The following is a 27850-nucleotide window of genomic DNA, read 5'->3' as shown; positions in this document are numbered from 1 at the left end:
TATTTCACAGGAGAGTTACAACTGAGAATCACGAACCAGCAGGTTCTGCTGAGTCAGTATGATTTTAACCTATTTTTGCCCACTTCCTAAGTGTTTGGTCCCATGTCACCAGTGGGTCCTAAGCACAGTGATACAGGGATATAACCTTTACTTCTGTCCCCACTTCACACTCCCCTTCCCTGTTCCTCTTCAGAATCACACCCACAAGAGTGTGATATTCAGTCTCTCCTCCTTGTGGGGGTCATAGAGGAAGTTCCCCTGCCTTTCCAAGGAAGAGGATTGTATTCCTGATACTTCCAAATCCTGATGGCAAAAGAGGGTCTCAGGCTTATTGTAGATCTAAAATAGCTGTTCTCAAACTATGGGGTGGACTCCCAGGGGAGGCACAGGAATGTGTCACGGTAGGCGTGACCTGTGTGCTGTCTTTTTTTTTTTTTTTCTTTCTCTCTCTCTTTCTTCCCCTGACATCATCAGCAGCAGGGTGGCAGCAGCAGCGCAGAAGTAAGGATGGCAATGGGGCACTAAGTCTGCTATGAAAAGTGATGACAAATATCACTTTTCACATTCTCCCCTTTACTTCTAAGTCTGCTGTCTAAGTCAGCTGTGAAAAGTGATATTGACGAATATCATTTTCACATTGCCACCCTTCTGTACTGCTGCTGGCCAGTGCTGCCTTCAGAACTGAATGGCGCGGTATATGTACTTGGGGGAAGGGAGAGATGTTAACGACTACAGACACAAAGAAGGGGGGCCCGATCAAATAAGTTTGAGAACCACTGATCTAAAGCAACTAAACAAGTTTCTGAAGAAAACAAAATTTGTCATGGTTACTCTTACTTCTGAAATCCCCTCCTTAGAGACTGGGGACTGGTTCGTTGCTCTTGACTTGGGGGAGGGATAGCTCAGTGGTTTGAGCATTGGCCTGCTAAACCCAGGGTTGTGAGTTCAATCCTTGAGGGGGCCATTTAGACATCTGGGGCAAAAATCTGTTTAGGGATTGGTCCTGCTTTGAGCAGAGGGTTGGACTAGATGACCTCCTGAGGTCTCTTCCAACCCTTAAGGGACACTTACTTTCATGGGGCAATTCATCACAGCAAAGAAATTTCCTCAGATTCATGGTCAATGAATCCTACCACCAGCTCACAGTTCTCCCATTTGGCCTGTCAGCAGCTCCTTCTCCTCCCCCTCCACCCCCCTGGTGTTTACAAAATGCATGGCAGTTGTTTTTGTTGCCCTTCTCTGTACTTTTCTTTTTCCATTTCTCATGTATCTTTTTTGAGATGGAGCGACCAGAACTGCATGCAATATTCAAGGTATAACCATACCATGGATTTATATAGTGGCATTATAATGTTTACTATCTTATTACCTATCCCTTTCCTAATGGTTCCTAACATTGCAATAGCAGCCAAAAAAAGCTAACACATTGAGCAGATGTTTTCAGAGAACTATCCATGATTCCAAGACCTCTTTCTTGAGTGGTAACAGCTAATTTAGAACCCATCATTTTGTTTGTATAGTTGGGATGATGTTTTCCAATGTGCATTATTTTGCATTTATCAACATTGAATTTCATCTGCCGTTTTGTTGTCCAGTCACCCAGTTTTATGAGACCCCTTTGTAACTCTTTGCAGTCTGCTTTGGACTTAACTATCTTGAGTAGTCTTGTGTCATCTGCAAACTTTGCACCTCGCTGTTTACCCCTTTTTCCAGAACATGTGAATATGTAGAATAGCACTGGTCCTAGTACAGATCCCTGGGGTACCCTGTTATTTACCTCTCTCCATTGTGAAACCTGACCATTTATTCCTATCCTTTGTTTCCTGTCATAGCTTTAATTACATGTACATAATTAAACACCTGTAATGCTTTCCCTGTTAACTTAGAGAGCAGGACAGTTATTCTCTGGCCCTCAGGGATGTTCGATAGCCTAGTGGTCCTTTCAAAGATGGTCAAATATTCCTCAGTGCAAACAGTTTCCTTGTAACTAGGGCAGAATTTGTCCCAATTATTTGATCCTTGGAGAGGAGTGCTTGCTGCCTGAGGGTTTTGTATCCATGCCTCCAGCATCCTGTTTTCATGATTTCTCCTCCCACTTCCACTCCTCTAGTTCTGTAGCTCACTAATGTGTAGCTATTTCTGCTACCTGTTTCTGCTTCTCGGCTTCCAGGGCTCTTTGGTGTGCTGCTTCCTCTGACTCCCACTTTTGCTTTTCTGCCTCCAGGGTTCTCTGGTGGGCTTCCTCTTGTGCTGCCTGTTTCTCTTTGGCTGTTTACATCTGGAATTCTCGTTCCTTTGCCACCTCTAACCTGGCCAACTGTAACTTCATGGCTGTTTCACTGAGGGCTGCCTTAGGCTGATTTTCTAAGCCTTTGGCCTCAGGCCCTTTTATTGGATCAGTCTGATCCATTTTATACTTTTAGTTCTCTTTCCTTTACCTGAAATAAACAAATGGAAAATAACAAACTGCAAACTTTTATTTGTCTGTTCCCCAACCATCTAAGAGATTTGTGAATCTCTTAGAATCTAATTTACAAGTGCTTGGGGTCTGATACTTAGTTAACCAGTAAACTGTGAGTAAATCCTGGCAACTACATCATTATGAAGGTTATTAGGGTACCCAGGACCATAAGTCACCTTGTTAATCCCCTCCTTCCAGCATGAGGACGCCTTGCTTATGCTTATCTCGATGCTACCCCTCTGATATCACCAGCTTGTTAGCAACCCAAATACTCTCCTTTCGGCAATGTTAGCCCTTACTTTGCTTTGCAGGTTAACAATAGATGCACTCCAGTCACCCCTTATCCACTGAACACTCCCAAAAATACCAGGTCTGCTGTCTCTAAGGGATCAGTGTACACAGCAGCTTGCATGATTCATGCAAGCATGGGGACATCCTCAGCCCACCTTCAATCACTCTTACTGACCCTAGTGCAGCCCATGGGACCCATAAGCATGATTCTCCAGGTCAGAGCAATCTAACAGGGAGTCACTCTCCCTACCACAAGAGAGTAATTAGCGCTTCCACCTGATCCCCATGAGCTGGATCCACTAGTTCTACCAGTACTGGCAAGGTTATCCTCCTCATCTCCCGATGAGGCAGTCATCCCAGCTTCACCATTCCCTCTGGGTGACAATAAGCAATTTTGAGAGCTGCTACGTAGGGTGGCAGAGGAGCTCCAGATGTTCCTGGAGAAGGTTCAGGACACACAACTCAAGCTCCTGGACATCCTGCATCACACAGGGTCCAGCCAAATAATACTGGTGAATGAAGCCAGATATGTCCAGCATATATTGGCAATGTGCATCTCTACCAAGAGGGCTAAGAAGCACTACTTTGTCCCAGCAAAGGGAGCAGAGTTTCCATTTACCCACCTTGCACCAAACTCCCTACTTGTTCAGATTGCCACAGAAAGATCTAGCCACCCACTCTGAAATTAGGAGGCCAAGTGACTGGACCTGCTGGGAAGGAAGGTTTTTACATCCTCTAGTTCAATATTCTGAATTGGAGACTATCTAGTGCTGTTGGTCAAGTATGATTTTCTGAATTATTGAAAGTTCTTGGATTTTAAGGACAAATTTCCCCAGCAAGACATGGCTCAATTTCAGGCCCTTATTGATGAAGGCAAGTTGGTGTCCAGAACTGCATTTGTGGAGAAACTATAACACAATGAAGCACTTGCCCTTCAAGACCAACCTTTTCAACAAAAAGACTGAGGAGTCTTTGCACTCACTATAGGACTGCAGGGCAACCCTCCATTTTCTGGGTATATATACGCCTGCCCCAAAGATCCGCGAACATCCTGGCAAAACAAGAGCTGTGCCTCAACCATTTTGCCATCAGTGATTCTATGAACCTCTTTGTGAAAGGCAGAGTGTGCAAAAGCCACAATACCTACATCCTACACATCTTTCACATCAATCCAACCTTATTCCCCAGGCATAAGATATTATTGATACCATCTCCACCCAATCCTCACATATGCTTTGGTGGCTTGTTTTCCACAACCGGAATGCAATAACAATGGACGAGCTGGGTGCTGAATATCATCCATTCCGGCTCTACCAATAAGTTTTTCTTCCTGCCCCCTCCAAAACTCCCTTCCCCATCCTTCTTTGAGACCATTTTCATGAGGAGATCCTTTGCCCAGAAGTAGAATCCCTCCTTTAGAAATATTTCCTAGTCCCAAAAAAAAGGGAGGGTAGAGACCCACTCTCCATCTGCACCAACTCAGTGTCTTTTTTTTTTTTTATTTGCAAACTAAAATTCCATATGGTTACACTGGCATCCCCCAAAAGGAGGCCAGCTTTCAATATGAAAGATGCATACTTTCATGTGGACATTGACCCCTTCCACACAAGATTTCTGTCAGGTTTATGGTGGGTCCTGACCAGTACCAATACAGGGTACTCCCATTTGGCCTAGCAACCACACCCAGCATCTTCATCAAAGTGTTTCTAGTAATAGTAGCACAGTTCAGATGCAGCAGCTTCACCATTTTCCTATATTTAGACTATTGGCATCTTGTTGAAAGGACACATGAGAAAGCTCTCACATCAACATCATCTCTGCTTCACCTTCTCTCATCCCTAGGAATCTGTGTAAACATGGAAAAATCTACCCTGATTCCAACTAAGACTTCAGAATTTATAGGAGCAATCTTTGACTCACTCAGGGTGAGGGTTTATCTCCCGATGGATAGATTTCACACCATGAGTAACGTGATAGACGAGGTAATGTGCGCCTCTTGAACATAATTTCAGACTTCCCTTTCTCTCCCGGGATGCATCATGGACTTATGCCACACTATTTACCAGACTGCACTTCCATTTCCTGCAGACTTAGTTCCAAACAGTATATAAAGCAATCAGTCACAGCATGAACACCATAGTGACACTTTCTACCAGGGTGAGGACCTCACTAACTTGGTGGAAAAATCCTGAACAAGTGTGTGTAGGTATTCCTTTCCTAGCCCCACACCTGACAAGATGATCATTACAGATGCCTCCATGATAGGCTGGGGAGCTCACGTGTACAGTCAGATGGTGCAGGGACTTGGATGCATCGAGAGCCCAGAATTCACATCAGTCTTGTGGACTTCTGGGCAGTCCAGGAAATTTGTGAAGCCTTTCTACCATTCATTTTCACTGGGTACTCATAATATTGGACATCATAACTGTATTCTACATAAACAGGGGTGAGTGAGGTCCATCCCCCTGTGTGTAGAAGCTGTTACCTTATGGAACTGGTGGATCAAAAATCATGTTACCCTTTTGGCAGTGTACTCTCCAGAAATGCAGAATTAATTGGCAGACAGCCTTAGTCAGTAGTGAACAGCATTTTCACTCAGTGGGGAACCCCCATTTGGGGCAGGCAAACAAGAAATGCAACATGTACTTCTCCAGGGGAGCTCAAGAAAAGCACTCCAGAGGCAATATTCTCCTTCTGCCCTGGTCAGATTACTTGAGCTATGCCTACCCTCCCATCATGATACCATCTCAAGTTCTATAGAAGATTTAGCAAGACAAAGCATAAGTCATTGCTCCCAAACAGCCCAGACTGTTCTGGTTTCTAAGCCTCCTACAGATGTCATCCCATCCAACAATCAGCATGCAATCCTTTCCAAATCTCTTGACTCAGGAGAATGATAGGGTCTACTATCCCAACCCCAAAGTACTTCATCTCATGGCTTGGGATTTGGATGGGTGTCAAGCCTAGAAAGTACCTGCTGTGAAGCCATGCAACCATTCTTAATAGTAGCAGAAAGGACTCCGCCAGAAAATGCTACGTAGCTAAGTGGAAACATTTCTCTATCTGGGCCCAGCAAAAGCATGCATCTTCAGAGACAGCAGATGGTCCCGCTGTTTTAGACTTACTGTGAAGGCATCAGTTCTTTCCCTTAATTCACTGCAAGTTCACCTGGTGGCAATCAGCATGTGTCATCTGTCATCAGACAGTCACTTGATCTTTACCCAGCCTGTAACCTAATTCTTGAAAGGCCTGATGAGAATCTTTCCACCAGTAAACAAACAACCTTCAATGTGATCTTACCTTAGTACTTTTTGGCACTCACTAAGTCACCTTTGAACAACTAGCTAAGTGTTCCATGTTTTACCTCTTGATGAAGGTAGCATTCCTCATTGCTATCACCTTGGCCAGAAGGAAAAGTGAACTCATGACACTGACAACTGATCCTCCATATGCAATATTTCATGAGGACAAAGTTTTGCTATGACTACAACCAAAATTGACTCCTAAATTAGTTTTGGAATTTCACCTAAATTGGCTAGTTCACCTACCTGCGTGTTTTGGTTTTATTTTTTTGGTTTTTTTTCTGAAGCCCAATGCCTCTGGCAAGGAAAGGATTCTTCATTTCCTTGATGTGCGATTTTTACCTGCTGAAAACAAAACCGATCAGAAAGCCTCCTAGGGTATGTCTACACTGCAATTAAACACTTGTGGTTGGCCATTGTCAACTGATGCAGCTACAGCGTTGTTTAATTTGTGGTGTAGATGTTTGGGCTTGGGTTGGAGCTCTGGCTCTGGGACCCTGTGAAGCAGGAGGGTCCCAGGGCTCAAGGTCGAGCCCAAACATCTACACTGCAATTAGACGGGCTCCCTGGGCTCAGGCTATGGGCCTAAGTCAGTTGACCGGGCCAGCTGTCAGTGTTTAATTGCAATGTAGACTGTTGGTTGCCATAGCGGAACAAGTTCAAGGTCAAGCTATATCCTCCCAGAGAATCTCTAAGTGGGTCTCTGGCTGTATCGTACTCTATAGCTGACACAACTCTCTCCCCCGTATGGGCTCACTCTACAAGGGTGCATAAGGGGCATCAGTGGCATCACTTCAGGAAGTATCCCTGCTTGATATTTGCAGTGCAGTTACATGGAGTTCCATCTACACATTCACGGAACATTGTGCCTTGGTCCAAGACTGCTCCGCTGACTCATGCTTTGTGGCAGTGGTTCTACAAACATCCTTACACCCTCCTCCTCTCCAGGTACTATTTTGTCAGTCAACCACAGTAGAATATGCACTCGAAGAAGAAAGGAAAGTAACTGGAGTTATTCAAGGTATGTGGTCTCTATCTGTATTCCACTACCCACTCTCCTTCTCTGCTTCAGATCATAACTGGCTTTACCATAGACAAAGAAATGGAAGAGCCAGTTGGTCTCCCCTGCCTCATTCTTTATGCCCTCAGTACAGAGCACAAGAATAGCTGGGATTTGGGCATGAACCAACAGAGACTGCTTGCAAGAATTCTCTGGTCTCAGGCACATGGAGCACATGTATACCTACAGTGGAATACAGATAGGGACCATGCATCTCAAAGAACTCCAGTTCTTCTTCGAGTGATTGTTCACGTCCATTACACATTAGGTGTGCGCGCGCCACGTGCACAGACATCGGAAACTTTTTCCCTTAGCGGCTCCCGTCGGGTCGGCAGGGCCTCCGCCAGAGCGGCGCCCCGCTCTAGGGTATATATATCCCTGCAGACCCGACCCCTTCAGTTCCTTCTTACCGTCCGTGGCGGCGTTGGAACAACTCTGTCTCTCGTCTGAGAGTGTCCCTTAGCATAGTCGTTAGTGTTATCTGCAACAGTTATCAGTTATTTAGTAGTTAGTGTTAAGCTTAGTAGTTAACAGCTAATTAGGTACTTAAAGTTCCTGCTGTGGTTGTTTGGTCAACCCCGGCACCGGCCCTGGGCGGCGGGGCATGCCGCACGCCCAAGGCTTCAAGGCTTGTGCCACGTGCCGTAAACCTATGCCATTGAGCGACCCCCACGACTCGTGTCTCCGCTGCCTGGGGGAAGCTCACCAGAAAGAGCGCTGCAAGATCTGCCAGGCCTTTAAGCCCAGAACTAAGAAAGAAAGAGACTTTCGCCTCAAGCAGCTGCTCATGGAGACGGCGTTACAGCCCTCCACTTCGGTGGCACCGTCTGCCTCAGTGCAGAGCGCCCCGGCATCGGTTCGGGAACCGGCGCCGGCGGGTCACCCGAAGCCCACAGCACCAACCCAACGGGGGCATGTACGGCACCGGTCGTCTTCGCTGACAAAATCGAAGGGCCAACCCAAGGCCCGAGGACGCTCCTCGCATAAGAGGGCAGCGCTGGCGAAGACCTCGACTGCGCCTAAGGCCGGCATGGCCCCGTCACAGGCCCCGGCGCCGGCTCCGGCGCCGAAAGGCCCATCAATAGGCGCGTCGAGTGAGGAAGAAGGGCTGGAGGAGCTCTTGGAACAGCCCTCCACTCCGGACACATTTGAGGCAGCAAAAGACCTCATTGCATTGTCCGTTGAGGGCCCTCCACAAACTGAGGACGCCTCGCCGAGACTGCCACATCTCGGCACCGTTTGAGGCACCGGTCCTGGTCGAGTTCCGCCTCGGTGGACTCCCGGTTGCCCTCCGCGCAGAAAGCGCCACAGCAGTCGGCCTCAGTAAGCGGTCGGCACCGACTCAGCAGCCGTACGCGAGTCGGCACCGGGATGCGTCGGCAGTACGTTCCCCGAGACCGACCACCCGTAGTCGTTACCGGTCCTGTGGTCACCGGTACCGATCCTGGTCCAGGTCGGCGAGACGCTGCTCCAGGTCCTGGTCGCGGAGACACTACTCCCCAAACCCGGACCGGCACCGTTCCACGGCTCCGCCGTGGCCTTCCAGATCACCGTCCGTGTCGGAGACTGACTTGGGCCGGTACGGCGGGTATGCCCATAGGGCACAGGCTAGTAGAGACTACGAAGCCTCTGGCCATCCCCAATGGGGCCAACCAAGCCAATGGCCGTTCTGGACACCCTGGGCCTACCACCAGCAAGAGCCCCCATCTAGGGCCTCGAGATCTGGGCCATCAGGGTACTGATCCCGCTCTCCGCGGTACCGCCCGCCCTCTCACAAGGAGGCAACGATCTCTCGACCGCATGAGCGGGAGGGAGTGGACTCGGCACCGAGCACGGTACCATCCCAGTCCCACACCGTGGGACAGGCCCCAGAGGAACAACCAGTCGACGACGGGTTGCAGGAAGGTGAGGATGGGCAAAAGGCCCCGACCTCTTCCTCCTCGCCGGACGAGGCAGTAGCGGGCACGACAGTGTCTGGCCCTCCCCCGATTGATCATCGGGCGCACCAGGACCTGCTTTGCCGGGTAGCCCTCAATCTGGGCTTGCAAGCGGAGGAGACTGTAGAGCAGGAGGACCCCATGGTCGACATTCTGAGCCTGGAGGGCCCCTCCAGAGTCGCTCTCCTGATTATACGGACAGTCCAGTCCAACTATAAGACGGTGTGGCAAACGCCTGCCTCCAGTGCACCAACTGCAGGAGGCGTAGAGAGAAAATACTTCGCCCCATCTAGAGGGTTTGACTTCCTCTTTTTGCACCCGTCTCCTTGTTCGCTGGTAGTCTCTGTGGTCAACGAGCGAGAGCGTCATGGCCAACAAGCCCCTGCGCCCAAGGGCAAGGAGGCAAAACTATTGGACTTGTTCGGAAGGAAAGTCTATTCGTCTGGGGGCCTCCAGCTGAGGATCGCTAATCAGCAGGTGATTCTAAATAGACACAATTTTAATTCTTGGGCATCAGTCTCCAAGTTCAAAGACTCCCTACCTCCGGACACACATCCAGAGTTCACGGCCCTGGTGGACGAGGGGATGGCGGTGGCCAAAACCTCATTGCAGGCCTCCCTCGACTCAGCCGATGCAGCAGCTAGGACAATCGCGTCCGGGGTAGTGATGAGGCGTTCGGCATGGTTACAGGCTTCAGGCCTTCCGCCAGAGGTGCAGACCACCCTGCAGGACCTCCCGTTTGAAGGTTCGGGCTTGTTCTCAGACCAAACAGGCTACATAGCCTCAAGGATTCACGAGCAACCCTAAAGTCATTAGAAATGCATACCCCGGTGACACAGCGCAAGCCCTTTAAGCCTCAACCACCACAGAGGCAGTACCACCCTCGCCCTCGGCACGAACCGTACCGCCGTCGTGGCAGGGATAACAGGCGAAGACGTAACAATACGCCTAACCAAGGCCAAGGTCACGGCCAGGGCAAGCCGCAGCCAGGGAATAAACCAGGCTTTTGAAGTTACGCTCGAGGACAGCGTACCACATTCCATGCCGGATCCTCCTCTAAGTTTCAAGGACTGCCTGTCCCATTTCTACCGGGCATGGTCGCGTATAACATCGGACCGCTGGGTCCTGCGCACAGTGAAGGCGGGCTATACCCTCCAGTTTTCCTCGCTCCCTCCCTTCAATCCCCCTTCCCCGTCCCTCTTCAGGGACCCCTCTCACGAGCAACTTCTCATGCAGGAGGTACAGACCCTCCTCACAGTGGGAGCAGTGGAAGAGGTCCCACCAAACCTAAGGGGAAAAGGATTCTACTCCAGGTACTTCCTGATTCCCAAGGCAAAAGGGGGCCTCCGTCCTATTTTGGACCTGCGCGAACTAAACAAGTTTCTGGTCAGAACGCGCTTCCGTATTGTCTCCCTTGGAATTATTATCCCATCCCTGGATCCGGGGGATTGGTACGCTGCCCTCGATATGAAAGATGCGTATTTTCACATCGCCATCAATCCGGCCCACCAGCGGTTCTTGCGCTTCACCATCAACCAGCGCCATTTCCAATTTACGGTCCTGCCCTTTGACCTAGCATCGGCACCACGAGTGTTCACGAAATGCATGTCCGTGGTAGCAGCCTTCCTTCGGAAAAGAAGGATGCGCGTGTTCCCGTACTTGGACAACTGGCTCCTCGCGGGCAGGTTGGAAGCCGAGGTCCGCTCTCACGTGACGCTGGCCTTACAGATGTTCGGCAGGCTCGGCCTCCTGGTCAACGTGCCCAAGTCCACGTTAGCTCCCACACAGAGACTGGACTTCATAGGTGCAGTCCTGGACTCTGTGACCGCGCGGGCAAGTCTCCCAGAGTCGCGGTTCTTGACAATTCAAAGGGCCGTAAGCGCCATCCAGAAATTTCCCACAACAACGGCAAGGTGCTGCATGCAGCTCCTGGGACACATGGCAGCCTGCACACACGTAGTCAGACATGCCCGCCTAAGGCTCCGGCCTTTGCAGTTGTGGTTTACCCAAACGTACCGCCCCAACAGAGACCCCTTGGATCTGGTGGTGACGATCCCGGCTCGGGTGTTGGGCTCGCTCCGCTGGTGGCTCGATCAACAGCAGGTCTGCGAAGGGATCCCCTTCGCTGCCCCACAACCCACTCTGACGTTAGTAACAGATGCATCGGACCTGGGTTGGGGGGCGCACCTGGGGGAACTGCGGACCCAAGGCTTGTGGTCCAGGGAAGACAGGTTGCTTCACATCAATCTGAAGGAGCTGAGGGCGGTTCGCCTCGCCTGTCAGATCTTCCACGCTACCATAGAAGGTCACAGCGTGGCAGTCCTGACGGACAACACTACCGCCATGTTCTATATAAACAAGCAGGGCGGGTCCCGGTCCTCTCCTCTCTGTCACGAGGCACTCCAATTATGGGACTTCTGTATAGCCCATGCGGTCCATCTTATTGCAACATGTCTCCCAGGGATCCAAAACGGGTTAGCGGACCGCCTCAGCCGATCCTACCACATGCACGAATGGGCGTTGAGGCGGGACGTCCTGCATTCAATCTTCCGGAGGTGGGGCTTTCCCCGGGTGGATCTTTTCGCCACCAAGGACAACAGACAATGCCCTCAGTTTTGCTCATTTCAGAACCTCAGCCCGGGATCATTGGCAGATGCCTTCACGATTCCGTGGGGAGGGAGCCTGAGGTATGCCTTCCCTCCATTCCCGCTCATCCACAAGGTCCTCCTCAAGACCCACAGGGACAAGGCGACAATTATACTCATCGCCCCGGCATGGCCACGACAGCATTGGTTCACGACCCTGCTGGAATTGTCCATAGCCGACCCGATTACCCTCCCGCTCCATCGCGACCTAGTCACACAAGACAGGGGTCGCCTGCTCCACCCGAACCTATCGTCGCTACATCTCACAGCGTGGTGTATCTCTGGCTGAACGATGCGGAACACAGGTGCTCTCACCAGGTTCAGCAAATTCTCCTTGGTAGTAGGAAGCCCTCCACAAGAGCGACCTACCTGGCCAAATGGAAGAGGTTCTCCCACTGGTGCGAGCCTCAGCACATACAGCCTCTGCAGGCTTCAGTTCCATCGATCCTGGACTACTTACTGCACCTCAAGCATCAGGGGCTCGCCCCCGCCTCGATTAAAGTGCATTTGGCTGCCATATCGGCATTCCATCCGGGGGAGTTGGAGTGTCCGTGTTCTCCAACCCCACAGTAGCCCGATTCCTCAAGGGACTGGAGAGGGTGTTTCCCTACTCGCGCCCACCGGTCCCTGCATGGAGTCTGAACCTAGTCCTAACTAAGCTCATGGGGCCTCCCTTTGAACCCCTAGCCGCTTGCTCCCTCATGCACCTCTCGTGGAAGGTGGCGTTTCTCGTGGCCATCACATCAGCCAGGAGGGTATCGGAATTGAGGGCCCTCACTTCAGAACCCCCTTATACAGTTTTTCATAAGGATACAGTGCAACTGAGACCGCACCCCAAATTCCTCCCAAAAGTGGTCTCGCAGTTTCACATGGGGCAGGACATTTGTCTACCGGTGTTCTTCCCTAAACCCCATACGGACCCTTGCCACCGCAGCCTTCATACCCTCGATGTTCGAAGGGCATTGGCGTTCTACCTGGAGCGGACCAGGTCGTTCCGCAGAACACCTCAGCTGTTTATTGCCATTGCGGAACATATGAGAGGCCTGCCTATCTCGACACAGCGCTTATCGGCATGGATTGTGCATTGTATACGTACGTGTTATGAGCTCGCCAACGTTCCGGCCCCAGAGATCCGGGCTCACTCGACTAGGGCCCAAGCGTCCTCGACAGCCTTCTTGGCGCAGGTTCCTATCCAGGAAATCTGTAAAGCGGCCACCTGGTCGTCCGTACATATGTTCACAGCCCACTACGCGATCCACCATCAGACCAGAGAGGTGGTCGGACGGGCTGTGCTACAGTCAGTTGTACCTTGACTCCTACCCACCTCAATGGTAAGCTTGGGAGTCACCTAATGTGTAATGGACGTGAACAATCACTCGAAGAAGAAAGAACGGTTACTTACCTTCTGTAACTGTTGTTCTTCGAGATGTGTTGTTCACGTCCATTACACTTCCCACCCTCCTTCCCCTCTGTCGGAGTCTCCGGCAAGAAGGAACCGAAGGGGTTGGGTCTGCAGGGATATATATACCCTAGAGCGGGGCGCCGCTCTGGCGGAGGGGGGGGGGGCCTGCCGACCCGACGGGAGCCGCTAAGGGAAAAAGTTTCCGACGTCCATGCACGCGGCACGCACACACCTAATGTGTAATGGACGTGAACAACACATCTCAAAGAACAACAGTTACAGAAGGTAAGTAACCGTTCTTTATAAAGGTAAGTAACTTCCCTTTGTGCATTTCTCTGGATTCCCCTCAGTCTCTCTCCTGCATCCCCTTCGTTCCCTTCTGGTCACAGCCACAATTCACATATTGAATGTACTTGATGACCTTGCATCAACCAGAATTGTAGTCTTGTTTAAGATCTTGTCAAAGTAATTTGATATCAGTTTTCTAAGCAAGGGGAAAAGCAGCAAGAGACTTTCTACAGAGTCAGAAGCAGGAGAGAACGTCTCTTAGCTTCTGTCTGTATAGAATCTTTCTTGCTTCTTTCTTTGCTTGACATCTTGCTGATGGTGTGGCTGATGTGGTTAGGTCCTATGATGGTGTCCCTTGAATAGATATGCAGACAGAGTTGTTGCAGGGGTTTGTTGCAGGGTTTGGTTCCTGGGTTAGTATTTTTGCTGTGTGGTGTGTAGTTTCTGGTGAGTATTTGCTTCAGGTTGGGGGGCTGTCTGTAAGTGAGGACTGACCTGTCTCCCGAGGTTTGAGAGAGTGAGGGATCATCCTTCAGGATAGGTTGTAGATCCTTGATGATGCGCTGGAGAGGTTTTAGTTGGGGGCTGTTGGTGACGGCTAGTGGCGTTCTGTTACTTTCTTTGTTGGGCCTGTCTTGTAGTAGGTGACTTCTACTTCTTCAATTCTGTCCGCATATCTATTCAAGGGGCACAATCATAAGACCTAACCACATCAGCCACACTATCAGGGGCTCGTTCACCTGCACATCTACCAATGTGATATATGCCATCATGTGCCAGCATGCCATGTACATTGGCCAAACCAGATAGTCTCTACACAAAAGAATAAATGGACACAAATCTGACATCAGGAATTATAACATTCAAAAACCAGTAGGAGAGCACTTCAGTCTCCCTGGTCATTCAATAACAGACATAAAAGTGGCAATTCTTCAACCAAAAAACTTCAAAAACAGACTCCAGTGTGAAACTGCAGAACTGGAATTAATTTGGAAACTGGACACCATCAAATTAGGCCTGAATAAACAGGGATTTGGAGCAATCAAATTTTTGAATTGCTCCGCTCCAGCTCTGGGTAAAAACCTACTGCTCCACGCTCCAGCTCCAGACTCCGCTCCAAAGCTCTGTGAATAAAGACTGGGAGTGGATGGGTCATTACATAACCTAATTTCCCCATACTAATTTCCCCCTACTGTTACTCACACCTTCTTGTCAACTGTTTGAAATGGGCCACCCTCATTACCGCTACAGAAGTGATTTTTCCTCCCTTGATATTCTACTGTTAATTGAATTGTCTCATTAGACTGACCCCCACACTTGGTAAGGCAACTCTCATAGTACAGTGGGTTATTAGCTACACACCAAGATGACAGATCTTTTTCTCTAATGCAGCCATCAACTTGAACTTTATGCACAGAGAGCCTCTTCTGTCGACAGGCAGGAAACAGAATGTGGCCCCTAAGGGATGTGTCATAATAACTGTTCCATCATTGGTCAGCATCGTTGCTTGTGTAGAACTATACCTGGAGAAAAAGCTCTTACACTCACTCAGACTCCCGTTAGCATGTGTTGTTTCCTCACTCAGGAGTTTGTTTTGTAACTAGTTTATATGCCTAGCATAGCAAGTCAGTATGGTTCCTTGTTAACAGGGAAGGTCTTAACAGCTCAGACTTCAACCACCTAGCCTGAACAAAGGCCCAGATCCCCATGGCACTGAGAGAGACAAACAGATCAAACATACAATTCACTAAGTCAAATCAAATTGCAGGTTCTGCAGCTGCTACTCAAACTTCCCTTAGCCTCTCCTGTTTGCCTTAGGTCTTAACATGAGTACAGTACTTAAAATTTTTGTTCAGGACCTATTTTCCTGTGACCCGTTTTCTAAGATTTATTAAAAAGGTAATATTAATCGTCTGGAGAGCACCCATTTGTTATATAATTTCTTATTTTTTTTATTGCTCCTTTAACTTTCTTAAGCTGGATGTTTTTTAACCAAGGTAATATTTTTTCAACACTATTGATTAGTTGTTTGGTTTGTTTTGCTTTGTCAGGTTTTGATGAACTAACTTGTTACTGTGGTGAGTCGGTAATTTATCCTCCTGTTCCTTGTGGTACTCAGCCACCAGAATGTAAAAACTCATGTACCAGACCACATGAATGTGATCATCCAGGTAAGTCATAGGTATGCCCACATAACTTTTTAAAATTGTCTAGTGTCTAAATTTTTCTGTGTTCTCAGACTTATTGTTTCTTCTTCAAGTGATTGCTCAGGTGTATTCCACAGTAGGTGTGTGTGCTCGCCACGTGCACCAGTGCTGGAAGTTTTTCCCTTAGCAGTATCCGTACTGGGGGAGCGCTGCTGCGACCCCTAGAGTGGCACCTCTATACTGCGCTATAAGGGGAGCTGCGCACTCCCCCCACCCTCAGTTCCTTCTTGCTGCCATTGAAGGTAGTCGGAACTTTGTGCTCCAGCTCTGCTGCAGCATTCTCTTCTCGACCTTAGTGGTACCTTTCATGGATTGTTTCTTCAGTTGTTAGAGTGGGCTCGGGGCATGCCTCTTGCCCCAGGTTTCAAGTCGTGCGACTCCTGTCGCCGTTCTATGCCTAGGAGTGATCCACACGCTGAGTGTCTCCACTGCCTGGGTGAGACTCACATTAGCAACCGTTGCAAGATCTGCAGGTTGTTCAAGCCAAGGACCAAGAAGGAGAGAGACATTAGACTTCGAGCTCTCCTGATGGAGTCGGCGCTGGCCCCAATGCCGGTACACCATTCAGACTCGGCACCGGTCGTCGGTGCGGAGCGAGGCCCCTTCGACCAGTCGGCACCACTCTCCCTCCAAAAAGCAAGGGAAGAGCCCAGCCTCGCAGAGGCACCGTGGCAAGGAAAAGGGGGAGGCTGGTCCTGCGCTGGGCAGCCCTCGATCCCTTCTGGGCTCAAGGCCTCTGACTCGTGTGGAGCGGAGCAGCCCAGCACTGTCGGCCCGTGCATCCCCACCGGTACGGATACCGTCGACGCCGGAGGCGTTGCAGGCTGCGAAGGACATTATGGACCTGCCAGTCCCGAGCATGGGCCCCAGGTCTCGTGGCAAGCCTCCATTGCATGCCCACCTGACGTCTCCAGCCAGCCGCGGTTCCCACTCCGAGGATCGCTCCCCGCACCACTCGGCATGCAGTGGTCGCTCATCTTGCAACTCCCACCCACCCTCGACACCGGCAGACCATCCGGGTCGCCGTCAGGACGGGAGTCGCAGGGACCCTCAACACCGCCTGCCAGCGAGCGTAGGCACCAAGAGAGGCACCGGGAGCGCTCGCCTCCACGGCGTGGATACCGCAGCCACTGTCGACGGGATCGACGTTGTCGTTCCCATTCCAGCTCCCTATCAGCTAGACGTCGCACTCGACGGGTCAATGGCAAGGGGCCCTGTGGCAAGGACAGTGGTGCCAGTGGGCACCGTGGCCACCGATGCCAGCCCAGATGGGGGCTCGTTTGGTCATCGGAGCATCTCAGGCTCCATCAGCCTCGTCCGGCCACCTACGGGACAAGTCAGCGGGTCACGAGTCGGCGGACCCGTGCCTGGATTCTGATCTGGGGCTCAACGCCCTGGCACTGACCGAGGCTCCCGGCTTCGTGCGGGACCTCTCCCCGACACCAGACAACACCATAACGGAGCCTCCACCTTCAGTCCCACAGGAGGACTTCAAGGCAAACCAAGACATGCTAAAGTGGGTGGCATCCAGCCTCCAGCTGCAGGCCGAGGAGATGGAGGGTCCGTCCGATTCCCTCTTCAACGTCCTGTCTCCCTTGGCACTGGGCCACGTGGCCCTGCCACTGCACCAGGGTATTGCCAACATCTCCAACACCCTGTGGCAAACACCTGCCTCCTTGGTCCCTATCTCCAAGAAGATGGAGAGGAAAGACTTTGTGCCGGCCAAGGGCTACGAATACCTCTATTCCCACCTGGCACCCGATTTGCTCGTGGTGGAATCAGTAAACCACAGGGAGCAACAGGGCCAGCCTGCGCCCACCCCCAAAAATAAGGACACCAGATGGCTGGACTCCTTTGGGAGAAAGCTTTATTCCTCTGCAAGTTTCCAGCTTAGAGTAGCCAACCACCAGGCCTTACTGAGCAGATATATGACTTCAACCTTTGGGAGTCTCTGCCTAAGTTCAAGCCCCTCCTCCCAGATTGGGATAGGAAAGACTTCAAGGTGCTGGTGGAAAAGGGGGCAGCGGCTGCTAAAGCGGCCCTGCAAGCGGCGTTGGATGCAGCTGACACTGCGGCCTGCTCGATGGCTTCTGTGATTTCCATGCGCAGGGCATCGTGGCTCGTGTTGTCAGGACTGTTGACAGAGGACCAATCCCTGATGCAGGACCTCCGTTCGATGGGAAGGTGCTCTTTGCGGACCAGGTGGCCGTCAGGCTGCATGGAATAAAAGATTCCCGCACTACCTTGCAGACCTTGGGCCTCTACGTCCCTCTGGCCAAGGACAAGGCCAAATAGCTTCCGGCGGCTCAACCTGCGAGTAGCAGATACGAGCCCCTGTATAAAAGACCCAGAGACCAGAAATGCCAGTCTCAGCGGTAGTCCCGCTCTGCCCCGCAGCCTGGGCCCTCCAAGGGCAAGAGGCAGGGAAAGAGCTGTTTTTGACTATTTGCAGGGGGGCACTGGGCCTGTTACCAGGAGACCCCCCTCCCCACCCCGTTTAATAAAGTTTGTGTTCTGCAACTGATTGTCTGCCTTCCACGAGGCGTGGTCCCACATAACATCGGGTCAGTGGGTTCTCAGTACCATTTCCAAGGGCTACATGTTGCAGTTCACCTCACCCCCGCCAAATCACCCGCCCTCCATGATGGCCCCGGGGGGACCCGGAGCATGTCCGCCTCCTGGGGCAGGAGGTGGACCGGCTTCTGCACCTGGGGGCGGTGGAAAGGGTACCCGTGGAATTCCAGGGCAAAGGGTTCTACTCCACATTCTTCCTGATCCCGAATGCCAAAGGGGGCCTCAGGCCCATCCTTGACTGGGGGACCTAAACCAGTTTCTAATCTGTTCCAAGTTCTGCATGGTGTCTCTGGCCTCTATTATCCCTTCCCTGGACCTGGGGGACTGGTACGTGGCCCTAGACCTTCAGGGCGCGTATTTTCATATCCATATTTTCGGAGGCGCTTCCTCCGCTTTCTGGTGGGGATGGACCACTACCAGTTTGCGGTCCTCCCGTTTAGCCTATCCACGGCACCCAGGGTTTTTACGAAATGTATGGCTGTGGTAGCGGCCTACCTCAGGCGGGAGGGTGTACAGATCTTTCCTTACCTGGACAACTGGCTCCTCAAGGGGGAATCCTGCTCCGAGGTAAAGATCCACATGGAGCTGCTCCTATCAACATGCGCCGGTCTCGGCCTAGTGGTGAACGAGACCAAATCAACATTAGTTCCCGTTCAGGACATAGAGTTCATTGGGGTTCTGCTGGACTCCTCGAGGGCCACAGCCTCTCTACCCCTGGACAGGTTCGAGACCCTAAGGGATCTCATAGTCTCAGTCACAGCTTTCCCGGTGACCACAGCGAGGGTGTGCCTTTGAATTCTGGGGCACATGGCGGCGTGTCCGTACGTGGTCCGCCATGTCAGACTCCGTATGAGGCCCCTCCAGATCTGGCTAGCCTCCCAATTCTCCCAAGCTCGGGACGGCCTAGACAAGATGTTTACAGTTCCGTCCCCGATACTGGGTTCCCTTCAGTGGTGGTCTTGCCCAAGCAATATGCTGCAAGGAGTTCCCTTCTGGGATGCCAGCCCGTCCATAGATCTGGTGTCCGATGCTTCGGACCTCGGCTGGGGAGCCCACACAGGGAATGTGCAGACCCAGGGAACGTGGTCGACTCTGGACTTGTCTCTTCACATAAATGTCAAGGAGCTCAGGGCGGTGTGGTTCGCATGCGTGGCTTTCCTCACGCACCTCCGCGGCAGGGTGGTCAGGATCCTCATGGACAACACCGCCGCCATGTACTACTTCAACAGGCAAGGCGGGACTCGCTCTTTAGCCCTCTGCTGGGAAGCCCTGAACCTACGGGAGTTCTGTATAGCCCACGATATCTCCCTGAGGGCAGCCCACCTCCCGGGCGTCCGCAATACGCAAGCAGACCGCCTCAGCAGGGTCTTCTCCCCCCAGTACGAGTGGTCGCTCCACTCAGAGGTCGCTCACCAGCTCTTCCGGAAGTGGGGAGTCCTCCAGATCGACCTGTTCGCAACCCGCCAGAACCGGCGTTGCCCCCGGTTCTGCTCGAGGGGAGGGGTGGGGAAGGGCGCAAGCTCCGATGCATTCCTCCTACGGTGGTCTCATAGACTCATAGACTCATAGACTTTAAGGTCAGAAGGGACCATTATGATCATCTGGTCTGACCCCCTGCATGCTGCAGGCCATAAAACCGTCCCTACCCCTTCCCTGGACTCTGCTGTTGAAGTCTCCAATCCTGTTTTTAGTGACTGCAATCGGCAGAGACCCTCCTGCTAGAGATCCCTGCCCCATGCTGCGGAGGAAGGCGAAAAACCTCCAGAGGCTCAGCCAATCTGCCCTGGAGGAAAATTCCTTCCCGACCCCAAATGTGGCGATCAGTAAGACCCCGAGCATATAGGCAAGAGTCTCCAGCCCGACCCCGTTAGCCATTATACTATTTACCCACCATTGCTTGGCTTTCCTTGACTACTATGTTTTACCATTAAACCATTCCCTCCATAAACTTATCTAACTTTATCTTAAAACCAGACAGGTCCGTCGCCCCCACCGTTTCCCTCGGTAGGCCGTTCCAATATTTCACCCCTCTGACGGTCAGAAACCTTCGTCTAATTTCAAGTCTGAACTTCCCCATGGCCAGTTTGTATCCATTCGTTCTGGTATCCACGTTAGTACTAAGCTGGAATAATTCTTCTCCCTCCCTTGTATTAATCCCTCTAATATATTTAAAGATAGCAATCATATCCCCTCTCAGCCTTCGCTTTGTCAGACTAAACAACCCAAGCTCCTCTAGTCTCCTTTCGTACGACAGCTTTTCCATTCCTCTGATCATCCTAGTGGCCCTTCTCTGCACCCGTTCCAGTTTGAGTTCATCTTTTTTAAACATGGGAGACCAGAACTGCACACAGTACTCCAAATGAGGTCTCACCAGCGCCTTGTACAACGGAAGCAGGACCTCCTTATCCCTACTAGATATACCTCGCCTAATACATCCCAAGACAGCATTGGCTTTTTTCACCGCCACGTCACGTTGTCGACTCATAGTCATCCTGCGGTCTACAAGAACCCCTAGGTCCTTCTCCTCTTCCGTTACTTCTAACCAATGCGTCCCCATCTTGTAACTAAAATTGTTATTAGTCATCCCCAAATGCATCACCTTACACTTTTCACTATTAAATTTCATCTTATTTCTGATACTCCAATTCACAAGCTCATTCAAGTCTCCCTGCAGGATATCCCTGTCCTCCTCCGAATTTACAACGCCTCCCACCTTCGTATCATCTGCAAATTTTATCAGCCCACTCCTGCAATCGGTTCCGAGGTCAGTTATAAATAGATTAAATAAAATGGGTCCCAAAACCGAACCTTGAGGCACTCCACTAGTAACCTCCCTCCAACCCGACAGTTCACCCTTTAATACAACCCGCTGCATTCTCCCCAGTAACCAATTCCTTATCCACTTCTGGATTTTCATATCGATCCCCATGTTTTTCAGTTTAACCAATAATTCCTCATGGGGTACAGTATCAAACGCTTTACTGAAATCCAGGTATATTAGGTCCACCGCATTTCCCTTATCTAATAAATCTGTTACTTTCTCAAAGAAGGAGATCAGATTCGTTTGGCACGATCTGCCCTTCGTAAAACCATGTTGTAATTTATCGCAATTGCCACTACCCTCCAGGTCCTCAACTAGTTTCTCTTTCAGAATTTTCTCTAACACCTTGCACACTACAGATGTTAGACTAACAGGCCTGTAGTTACCCGGATCACTTTTTTTCCCTTTCTTGAAAATAGGAACCACATTAGCTATTCTCCAGTCTAACGGGACCACCCCCGAGTTTACAGATTCATTAAATATTATCGCTAACGGGCCTGCTATTTCCCGTGCCAATTCCTTCAATATTCTCGGATGTAGATCGTCCGGTCCTCCCGACTTAGCCCCATTAAGGCGTTCAAGGTTTGTTTCCACCTCGGATACGGTAATCCCCCATCCCGAATGCCCCTCTATAGTGGTGCTAGTATCCCTAATACCTTCATTGGCCTCATTAAACACCGATGCAAAATATTCATTAAGATATTGCGCCATGCCTAGATTGTCTTTAATCTCCTCTCCGGCAATAGACTTCAGCGGTCCCACTTCTTCTTTCTTTGCTTTCTTCCTATTTATGTGGCTGTAAAACCTCTTACTATTGCTTTTAATTCCCCTCGCTAGGTCCAACTCTACACGGCCTTTGGCCTTTCTCACTCTATCTCTACATTCTCTGACTTCACTTAGGTACATTTCCTTACTGATCCCTCCCCTCTTCCACTCTTTATACGCTTTCTGTTTTTTCCTAATCGCCCCTTTGAGTCGGTCGCTCATCCAGCTCGGTCTAAATCTCTTGCTTAGTAATCTTTTTCCCTTTTTTGGAATACAGGCCTCCGACAGCTCATGCATCTTTAACTTAAAGTAATCCCAGGCTTCTTCTGCTTTTAAATCCATTAATACGTTTGCCCAGTCCACTTCCCTTACCAGTCCCCTTAGTTTGTTAAAATTGGCCTTTTTAAAATTATAAACCCTAGTCTTTGATTTAATTCTGTTACTCCTTCCATGTATTTTAAACCGAATTAGCTCATGATCACTGGAGCCCAAATTGTCCCCTACTACCACTTCCTCAACAAGGTCCTCACTACTTGCCAGAATCAAATCTAAAATGGCCTCCCCCCTCGTCGGTTCAGTTACCACTTGATGGAGGAATTGATCAGCAAGCACTTCTAGGAACATCTGAGCCCTGTTATTGCTACTAGCGTTTGTTCCCCAATCTATATCCGGGAAGTTAAAGTCCCCCATAATTACACAGTTTCTGTTAGTAATTACTTTTCTAAACACATTAAATAGTTCCTTATCCATATCCTGGGTCGATCCCGGCGGTCTATAGCACACTCCAAGCACTATCCCCGGAGAGGCTCTAGTAGTCCTATTACCCAGTGTGAGTATTGCCCAGACAGACTCTGTGTTATCTAATCCATCCACTATTATTTCTTTACAGTTTATTTCACTATTGACATACAAGGCCACCCCCCCACCTTTACCTTTGTTCCGGTCTTTCCTAAACAGCGCATACCCCTCCATACCTGTGTTCCAGTCTTGACTGCCATTCCACCACGTTTCCGTTATTCCTACAATATCCGGTTTCAGTTCCTGGACCAAGAGCTCCAATTCCTCCATTTTATTACCTAGGCTTCTGGCATTGGTGTATAAACACCCTAATGTATGTCGTTTAGCCCGTCTCCCATTAGCAGCACTATATGTTGCGGGCCTCCTTGTGTCCGTCCCCCCTGTCCTTCCTATGTCCAATCTCATCTCCCCGGCTATGTCTCCTCTCCTTTTACTCACCTTTTCCATACTGGAATCTGGCGTGGAGATTAACTGTGCATCTCCCAACCGTCTCCCCAAACTTCCTAGTTTAAAGCTCTTTTGTTTAGAGGAGCCAGCCTCCCTCCCAGAAGTCTATTTCCTTCCCTACTCAGGTGAAGCCCATCCCGCGAGAACAGGTGTCTGTCCCCGAAAGCCTCCCAGTGGCCATACATCCCAAAGCCCTCCTTATAGCACCACTCCCTTAGCCAACTATTTATTCTCACAATCCTATCAGCCCTTTGCTGCCCTTCCCTCGGAACGGGCAGAATCCCACTAAAGATAATCTGAGCCTCTATCTCCTTGAGCGTCTTCCCCAGCCTGGCATAATCTCCCTTGATCCTCTCTAACGAGAACCTAGCCGTGTCATTCGTTCCCACATGAAGGATTATCAAGGGGTTCTTACCTGCTCCTTTTAGGATCCTTTTCAACCGCAGGTCCACATCGCGTATCTTCGCGCCCGGGAGACAGCACACCCTTCTGTTCTCCGGGTCCGCCCTGGTCACAGGCCTGTCCAATCTCCTCAGTAAAGAGTCACCAATCACATACACCTGCCGTTGCCTGGCAACAGTGCGATCTAGTAATCTAGTCTCCGATCCCTCTAGTCCTGACCTGTGCCTGTTCCTATCTTCCCTTATGCTCCCCCTTATGCCTTCCTGAATCCTCCCGGGGCCCAGAATTGGTGCTGTCTCCATCAACTCCTCCCCTCTCTCTCCTGGACTAGCTGCTCTTCTCTTCTTCCTCACCCTCCCACCTTCAGTCGCCACCTGCTGCCCCTCCACCTCGCTATCCAAACACTCGAACCGATTCCTGAGTTCTATTCCCCCCTCACTGGCCCTTCTTTTCCTTGGCCTACTTCTCACAGTCACATGCTTCCACCTCCCATGTTCTCCCCCCTCCATTCCCCTCTCACCGTCCTCTACCTCTGCCTCTACCTCCGCCACGGGGCATTCTCCTTCAGCCCCCCCTTGCCTTTCCTCCATCAGCTGCTCAAACCCCCGCCTAAACTCCACCAGGGTATCTACCTGCATCTGCAGCCCCTTAATCTTTTCCTCCAGTAACACTATCAGGCGACACTTCATACACACATACCTTTGTTCCAGGTCTCCTGCTAGGAGTATATACATACCACAGCTCCCACATGTCGCCATCTGCATTCTGTCTGCTGCTGCTGCTTGGCTCATGGCTGCTGCGGTCCCTGCCCACAGCACCTGGGGGAATGGAGCACAGAACACAGCGCGCCCTCCTGCCTCCCCCTTACCTCCCCCTGCGAACTCCCTCTCAAACTCCCCTGTTAGCTGCTCGCAGCTGTACCGCTGCCTGGCTGGGCGGCCGCTTTTATGGGCCCCTTGATCAGCCAAGCCCCGCCCCCTACTCAGGGCTCGGCGTCCTTCCCAGCACCCAGCCCCTGCCGGCCCCTACAAACAAACACACGAGAACACACAAAACAACAAGGACAGATGCAAATACAGGTACCTTCTCCTCCAATGAGAACTCCCTCTCAAACTCCCCTGTTAGCCGCCCTGTTCGGGCCAGCTCCTCTACTCCTTTCCCCCGTTCCCTCTCATCGCCAAGGTCCTTCAGAAGGTGACTCTTGCCTTGTCCGTTTTCATTCTCATAGCCCCGGCGTGGGCCCATCAACACTGGTACGGGCCCCTCCTATGCTTCTTGGCGGCCCCCCCAAGGGCACTGCCGCTCCGCCTGGACCTCCTCTCCCAGGACGGGGCGCGCCTCCTCCATCCCAATCTGGCCGCGCTCCACCTCAGTCAGGGTGCACCTGGCGGCCATATTGGCCTTCCACCCGCTGGTGCAAGGGTACTCAGTCGTCTCCCACTCAATGATCTCCCGTTTCCTGAAGGGCCTCGACCGTTCATTCCCGTACGCTAGACCCCCCCCGTGCTGCAATGGGACCTCAACCTGGTCTTGTCCTGACTCATGGGGGGCCCCCTTTGAACCCCTGGCCACGTGTTCCTGGTCTCACCTCTCTTGGAAGGTGGCCTTCCTTGTAGCGATCACATCGGCCCAACGTGTTTCAGAACTTAAGGCCTTAACCTCGGAACCCCCCTACACGGTCTTCCACAGGGATAAAGTCCAGCTCCACCCACACCCGGCATTCCTCCCGAAGGTGGTCTCCGCTTTCCATATGGAACAGAGCATCTTTCTTCCTGTGCTCTGTTCTAAGCCCCATTCTTCTAATGAGGAACGCCGCCTCCACACACTCGATGTGCGTAGGACGCTGGCTTTTTATCTGGATCAGACCAAGCCATTCCGGAAATCCTCGCAACTTTTTATTGCCTCGGCCGAGCGGGTAAAAGGGCAGCCTATCTCCACCCAACGGCTTTCCCGCTGGATCACTTTGTGCATACGCACGAGCTATGATCTGGCAGGGGTCCCCCCGCCACCGATCATTAGGGCGCACTCAACGAGTGCTCAATCCTCCTCAGCTGCCTATGTAGCCCTTGTCCCTATTCAGGACATTTGTAGGGCGGCCACTTTGGTCTCAGTTCACACATTTACTTCGCATTATGCGATCGTCTCCCAGTCTAGGGATGTCGCCAGGTTCGGCAGGGCGGTACTTTGTCCCGAACTATCGTGAACTCCTACCCACCTCCAACAGTTATTGCTTGGAATCACCTACTGTGGAATACACATGAGCAATCACTCGAAGAAAGGCATTCTTCGAGATGTGTTGCTCAGGTGTATTCCACATCCCGCCCTCCTTCCCCTCTGTCAGAGTTGTCCGGCAAGAAGGAACCGAGGGTGGGGGGAGTGCGCAGCTCCCCTTATAGCGCGGTACAGAGGCGCCACTCTAGGGGTCGCAGCGGTGTTCCCCCCAGTATGGATACTGCTAAGAGGAAAAACTTCCGGCACCAGTGCACGTGGCGAGCACACACACTTACTGTGGAATACACCTGAGCAACACATCTCGAAGAACGCCAGTTACGGAACAGGTAACTGTCCTTTGCTGTTCGAAAGATGAACCAGATTAGGTATATTTAAATCTTTCCTTTCCATGAATATAATGGTACTTTTTTTCCAGGTAAAATGTTGGGGTTTCATGCACCATCCAAAGTTTTTGAAGAATTTGTTAGCCATATCTGCAGAAAATGTTATTGATACAAAGCATAGTACAGAACAAATTGATCAAATTACTGACCATGCTTTCTTGTGCCATGCTCTAGAATAGTAGTTTTCAACCTTTTTTCATTTGCAGACCCTTTGGAAATCTTAGACATAGTCTGCGGACCCCCTGGGGGTCTGTGGACCATGGGTTGAAAACCACTGCTCTTAAAGCTAATACTCAAAATGTCCTACCGTTCAGCGCAGGAACTCCAGGAAGGAAGGAAGGAATGTCTGCGCAGCTAACATGTCATCCTGCTTTTAAAGAATTTAAACATAATAGAATACCACACAAACATAAATTGTGTGGTTCTGAAAGAATAAATTAGAATATAAAAGGCTCTGTAATATACCTAAAATGTCTGAGTGAACTAAAGTATTTAAGAATTGTTTCTTGATTTTGTATTCCTATGCCTGCAGTGTACCATACCTGCCATAGTGAAGAGAAGTGCCCACCCTGTACATACCTCACTCAAAAATGGTGTATGGGCAAGCATGAAGTAAGTGTGGCTGCTATTGAGCAAATTACAAATGAGCAATAGCTTTACGTGGGCTAAACTACACATTACTTTGTAACTTAGAGTAAGCACTTGATATTTACTTTTCTAAGGGCTGGTCCACACTGGGGCGGGGGATCGATCTAGGAAACGCAACTTCAGCTACGAGAATAGCGTAGCTGAAGTCGACATTTCCTAGATCGAACTAAGTTTACTTACTGCGGGTCCACGTGGCGCAGGCAAGCTCCCCCGTCGACAGCGCTTCCTCCTCTCGGCGAGCAGGAGTTCTGCAGTCGAGGGGGGAGCGCTTCTGGGATCGATTTATCGCGTCCAGATGAGACATGATAAATCGATCCCAGAAGATCGATCTCTACCCGCCAAATCGGGCGGGTAGTGTGGACCTAGCCTAAGACTACTCCCCAAGTAGCCACAAAATTGCTACCCACAGAGACTATGCTGATAATGTTTGTAAGTACACTGTTTCATGCAGTTTAAAACGATCAGATGCAGTTTTGCCGCCTTTAGACATCATGTGTACAGACCTGATGCAGTATTTTCAAGTATGACATGACCTATATGTACTCAGGTTTGGGCTTAAAATAGATTGCAAAGAGCTTAGTGCAAAACCATAGATAATTTTCTTCTAAAAATATATGCTATATTAAAATATAAACATGATTAAAAGTATCTGAGAATACACACTTTACAATAACACATTCACTGTTAGTTATACCGTCTTTTTCCTTTTCCAGCTGCGGAACAATATTCCCTGTCATCTCGCTGACATCTCTTGTGGTCTTCGCTGCAATCAAATGTTAAAATGTGGAATGCACAAATGTAAAAGGATTTGTCACAAAGGGGTGTGTCTCATAAATGAAGAGTGCAAACAGCCATGTACTAGTCTGAGACTATACTGTAATCATCCCTGTATGGCTCCGTGCCATCCATCTTTACCTTGTCCTACAACTTCTTGCAACACAAAGGTGATGGCTCTGGAACACAGAACATAATGTACAATTTGTCTGTCTGTCTAAATGAACAGGTTTCAGTCAATAATGAACGATCATAAAAAAAAAAAATACTGACATAGAAACTTTAAAGATGATGCATACTATAAGTATGCAAGTTTTGATATAAATTATTATATTAATATGTGATAAAGCATTATGTATTTCATGGTTATTTTGTTTTTTAAATTGCCGCTAGTAGTTTGAGCAAAAGTACCT

The 27850-nt window shown here is 50.3% G+C and overlaps 1 protein-coding gene across 11 annotated transcripts in view; it reads left to right on the top strand.

The window, feature by feature from the left end:
- Window positions 1–27850, top strand: part of NFX1 (nuclear transcription factor, X-box binding 1) — a 195314-nt gene that overhangs the window by 113709 nt on the left and 53755 nt on the right. For all 11 annotated transcript variants that reach the window (XR_010598514.1, XR_006172450.2, XR_006172445.2 and 8 more), the window contains exons 14-16: window positions 15438–15557; window positions 26548–26627; window positions 27377–27607. Coding sequence is in view for 6 of the 11 variants with exons in the window: in XM_005312595.5 (XP_005312652.1) it covers window positions 15438–15557; window positions 26548–26627; window positions 27377–27607 (431 nt within the window). In the remaining 5 variants the exon portion in view is untranslated. The remainder of the gene's footprint in view (window positions 1–15437; window positions 15558–26547; window positions 26628–27376; window positions 27608–27850) is intronic.

This window comes from Chrysemys picta, chromosome 2 (assembly GCF_011386835.1).
Source record: "Chrysemys picta bellii isolate R12L10 chromosome 2, ASM1138683v2, whole genome shotgun sequence".
Taxonomy (NCBI): domain Eukaryota; kingdom Metazoa; phylum Chordata; order Testudines; family Emydidae; genus Chrysemys; species Chrysemys picta.
Note: the sequence above shows the minus strand (reverse complement) of the source record. Positions and strands in the feature narration are given on the sequence as shown.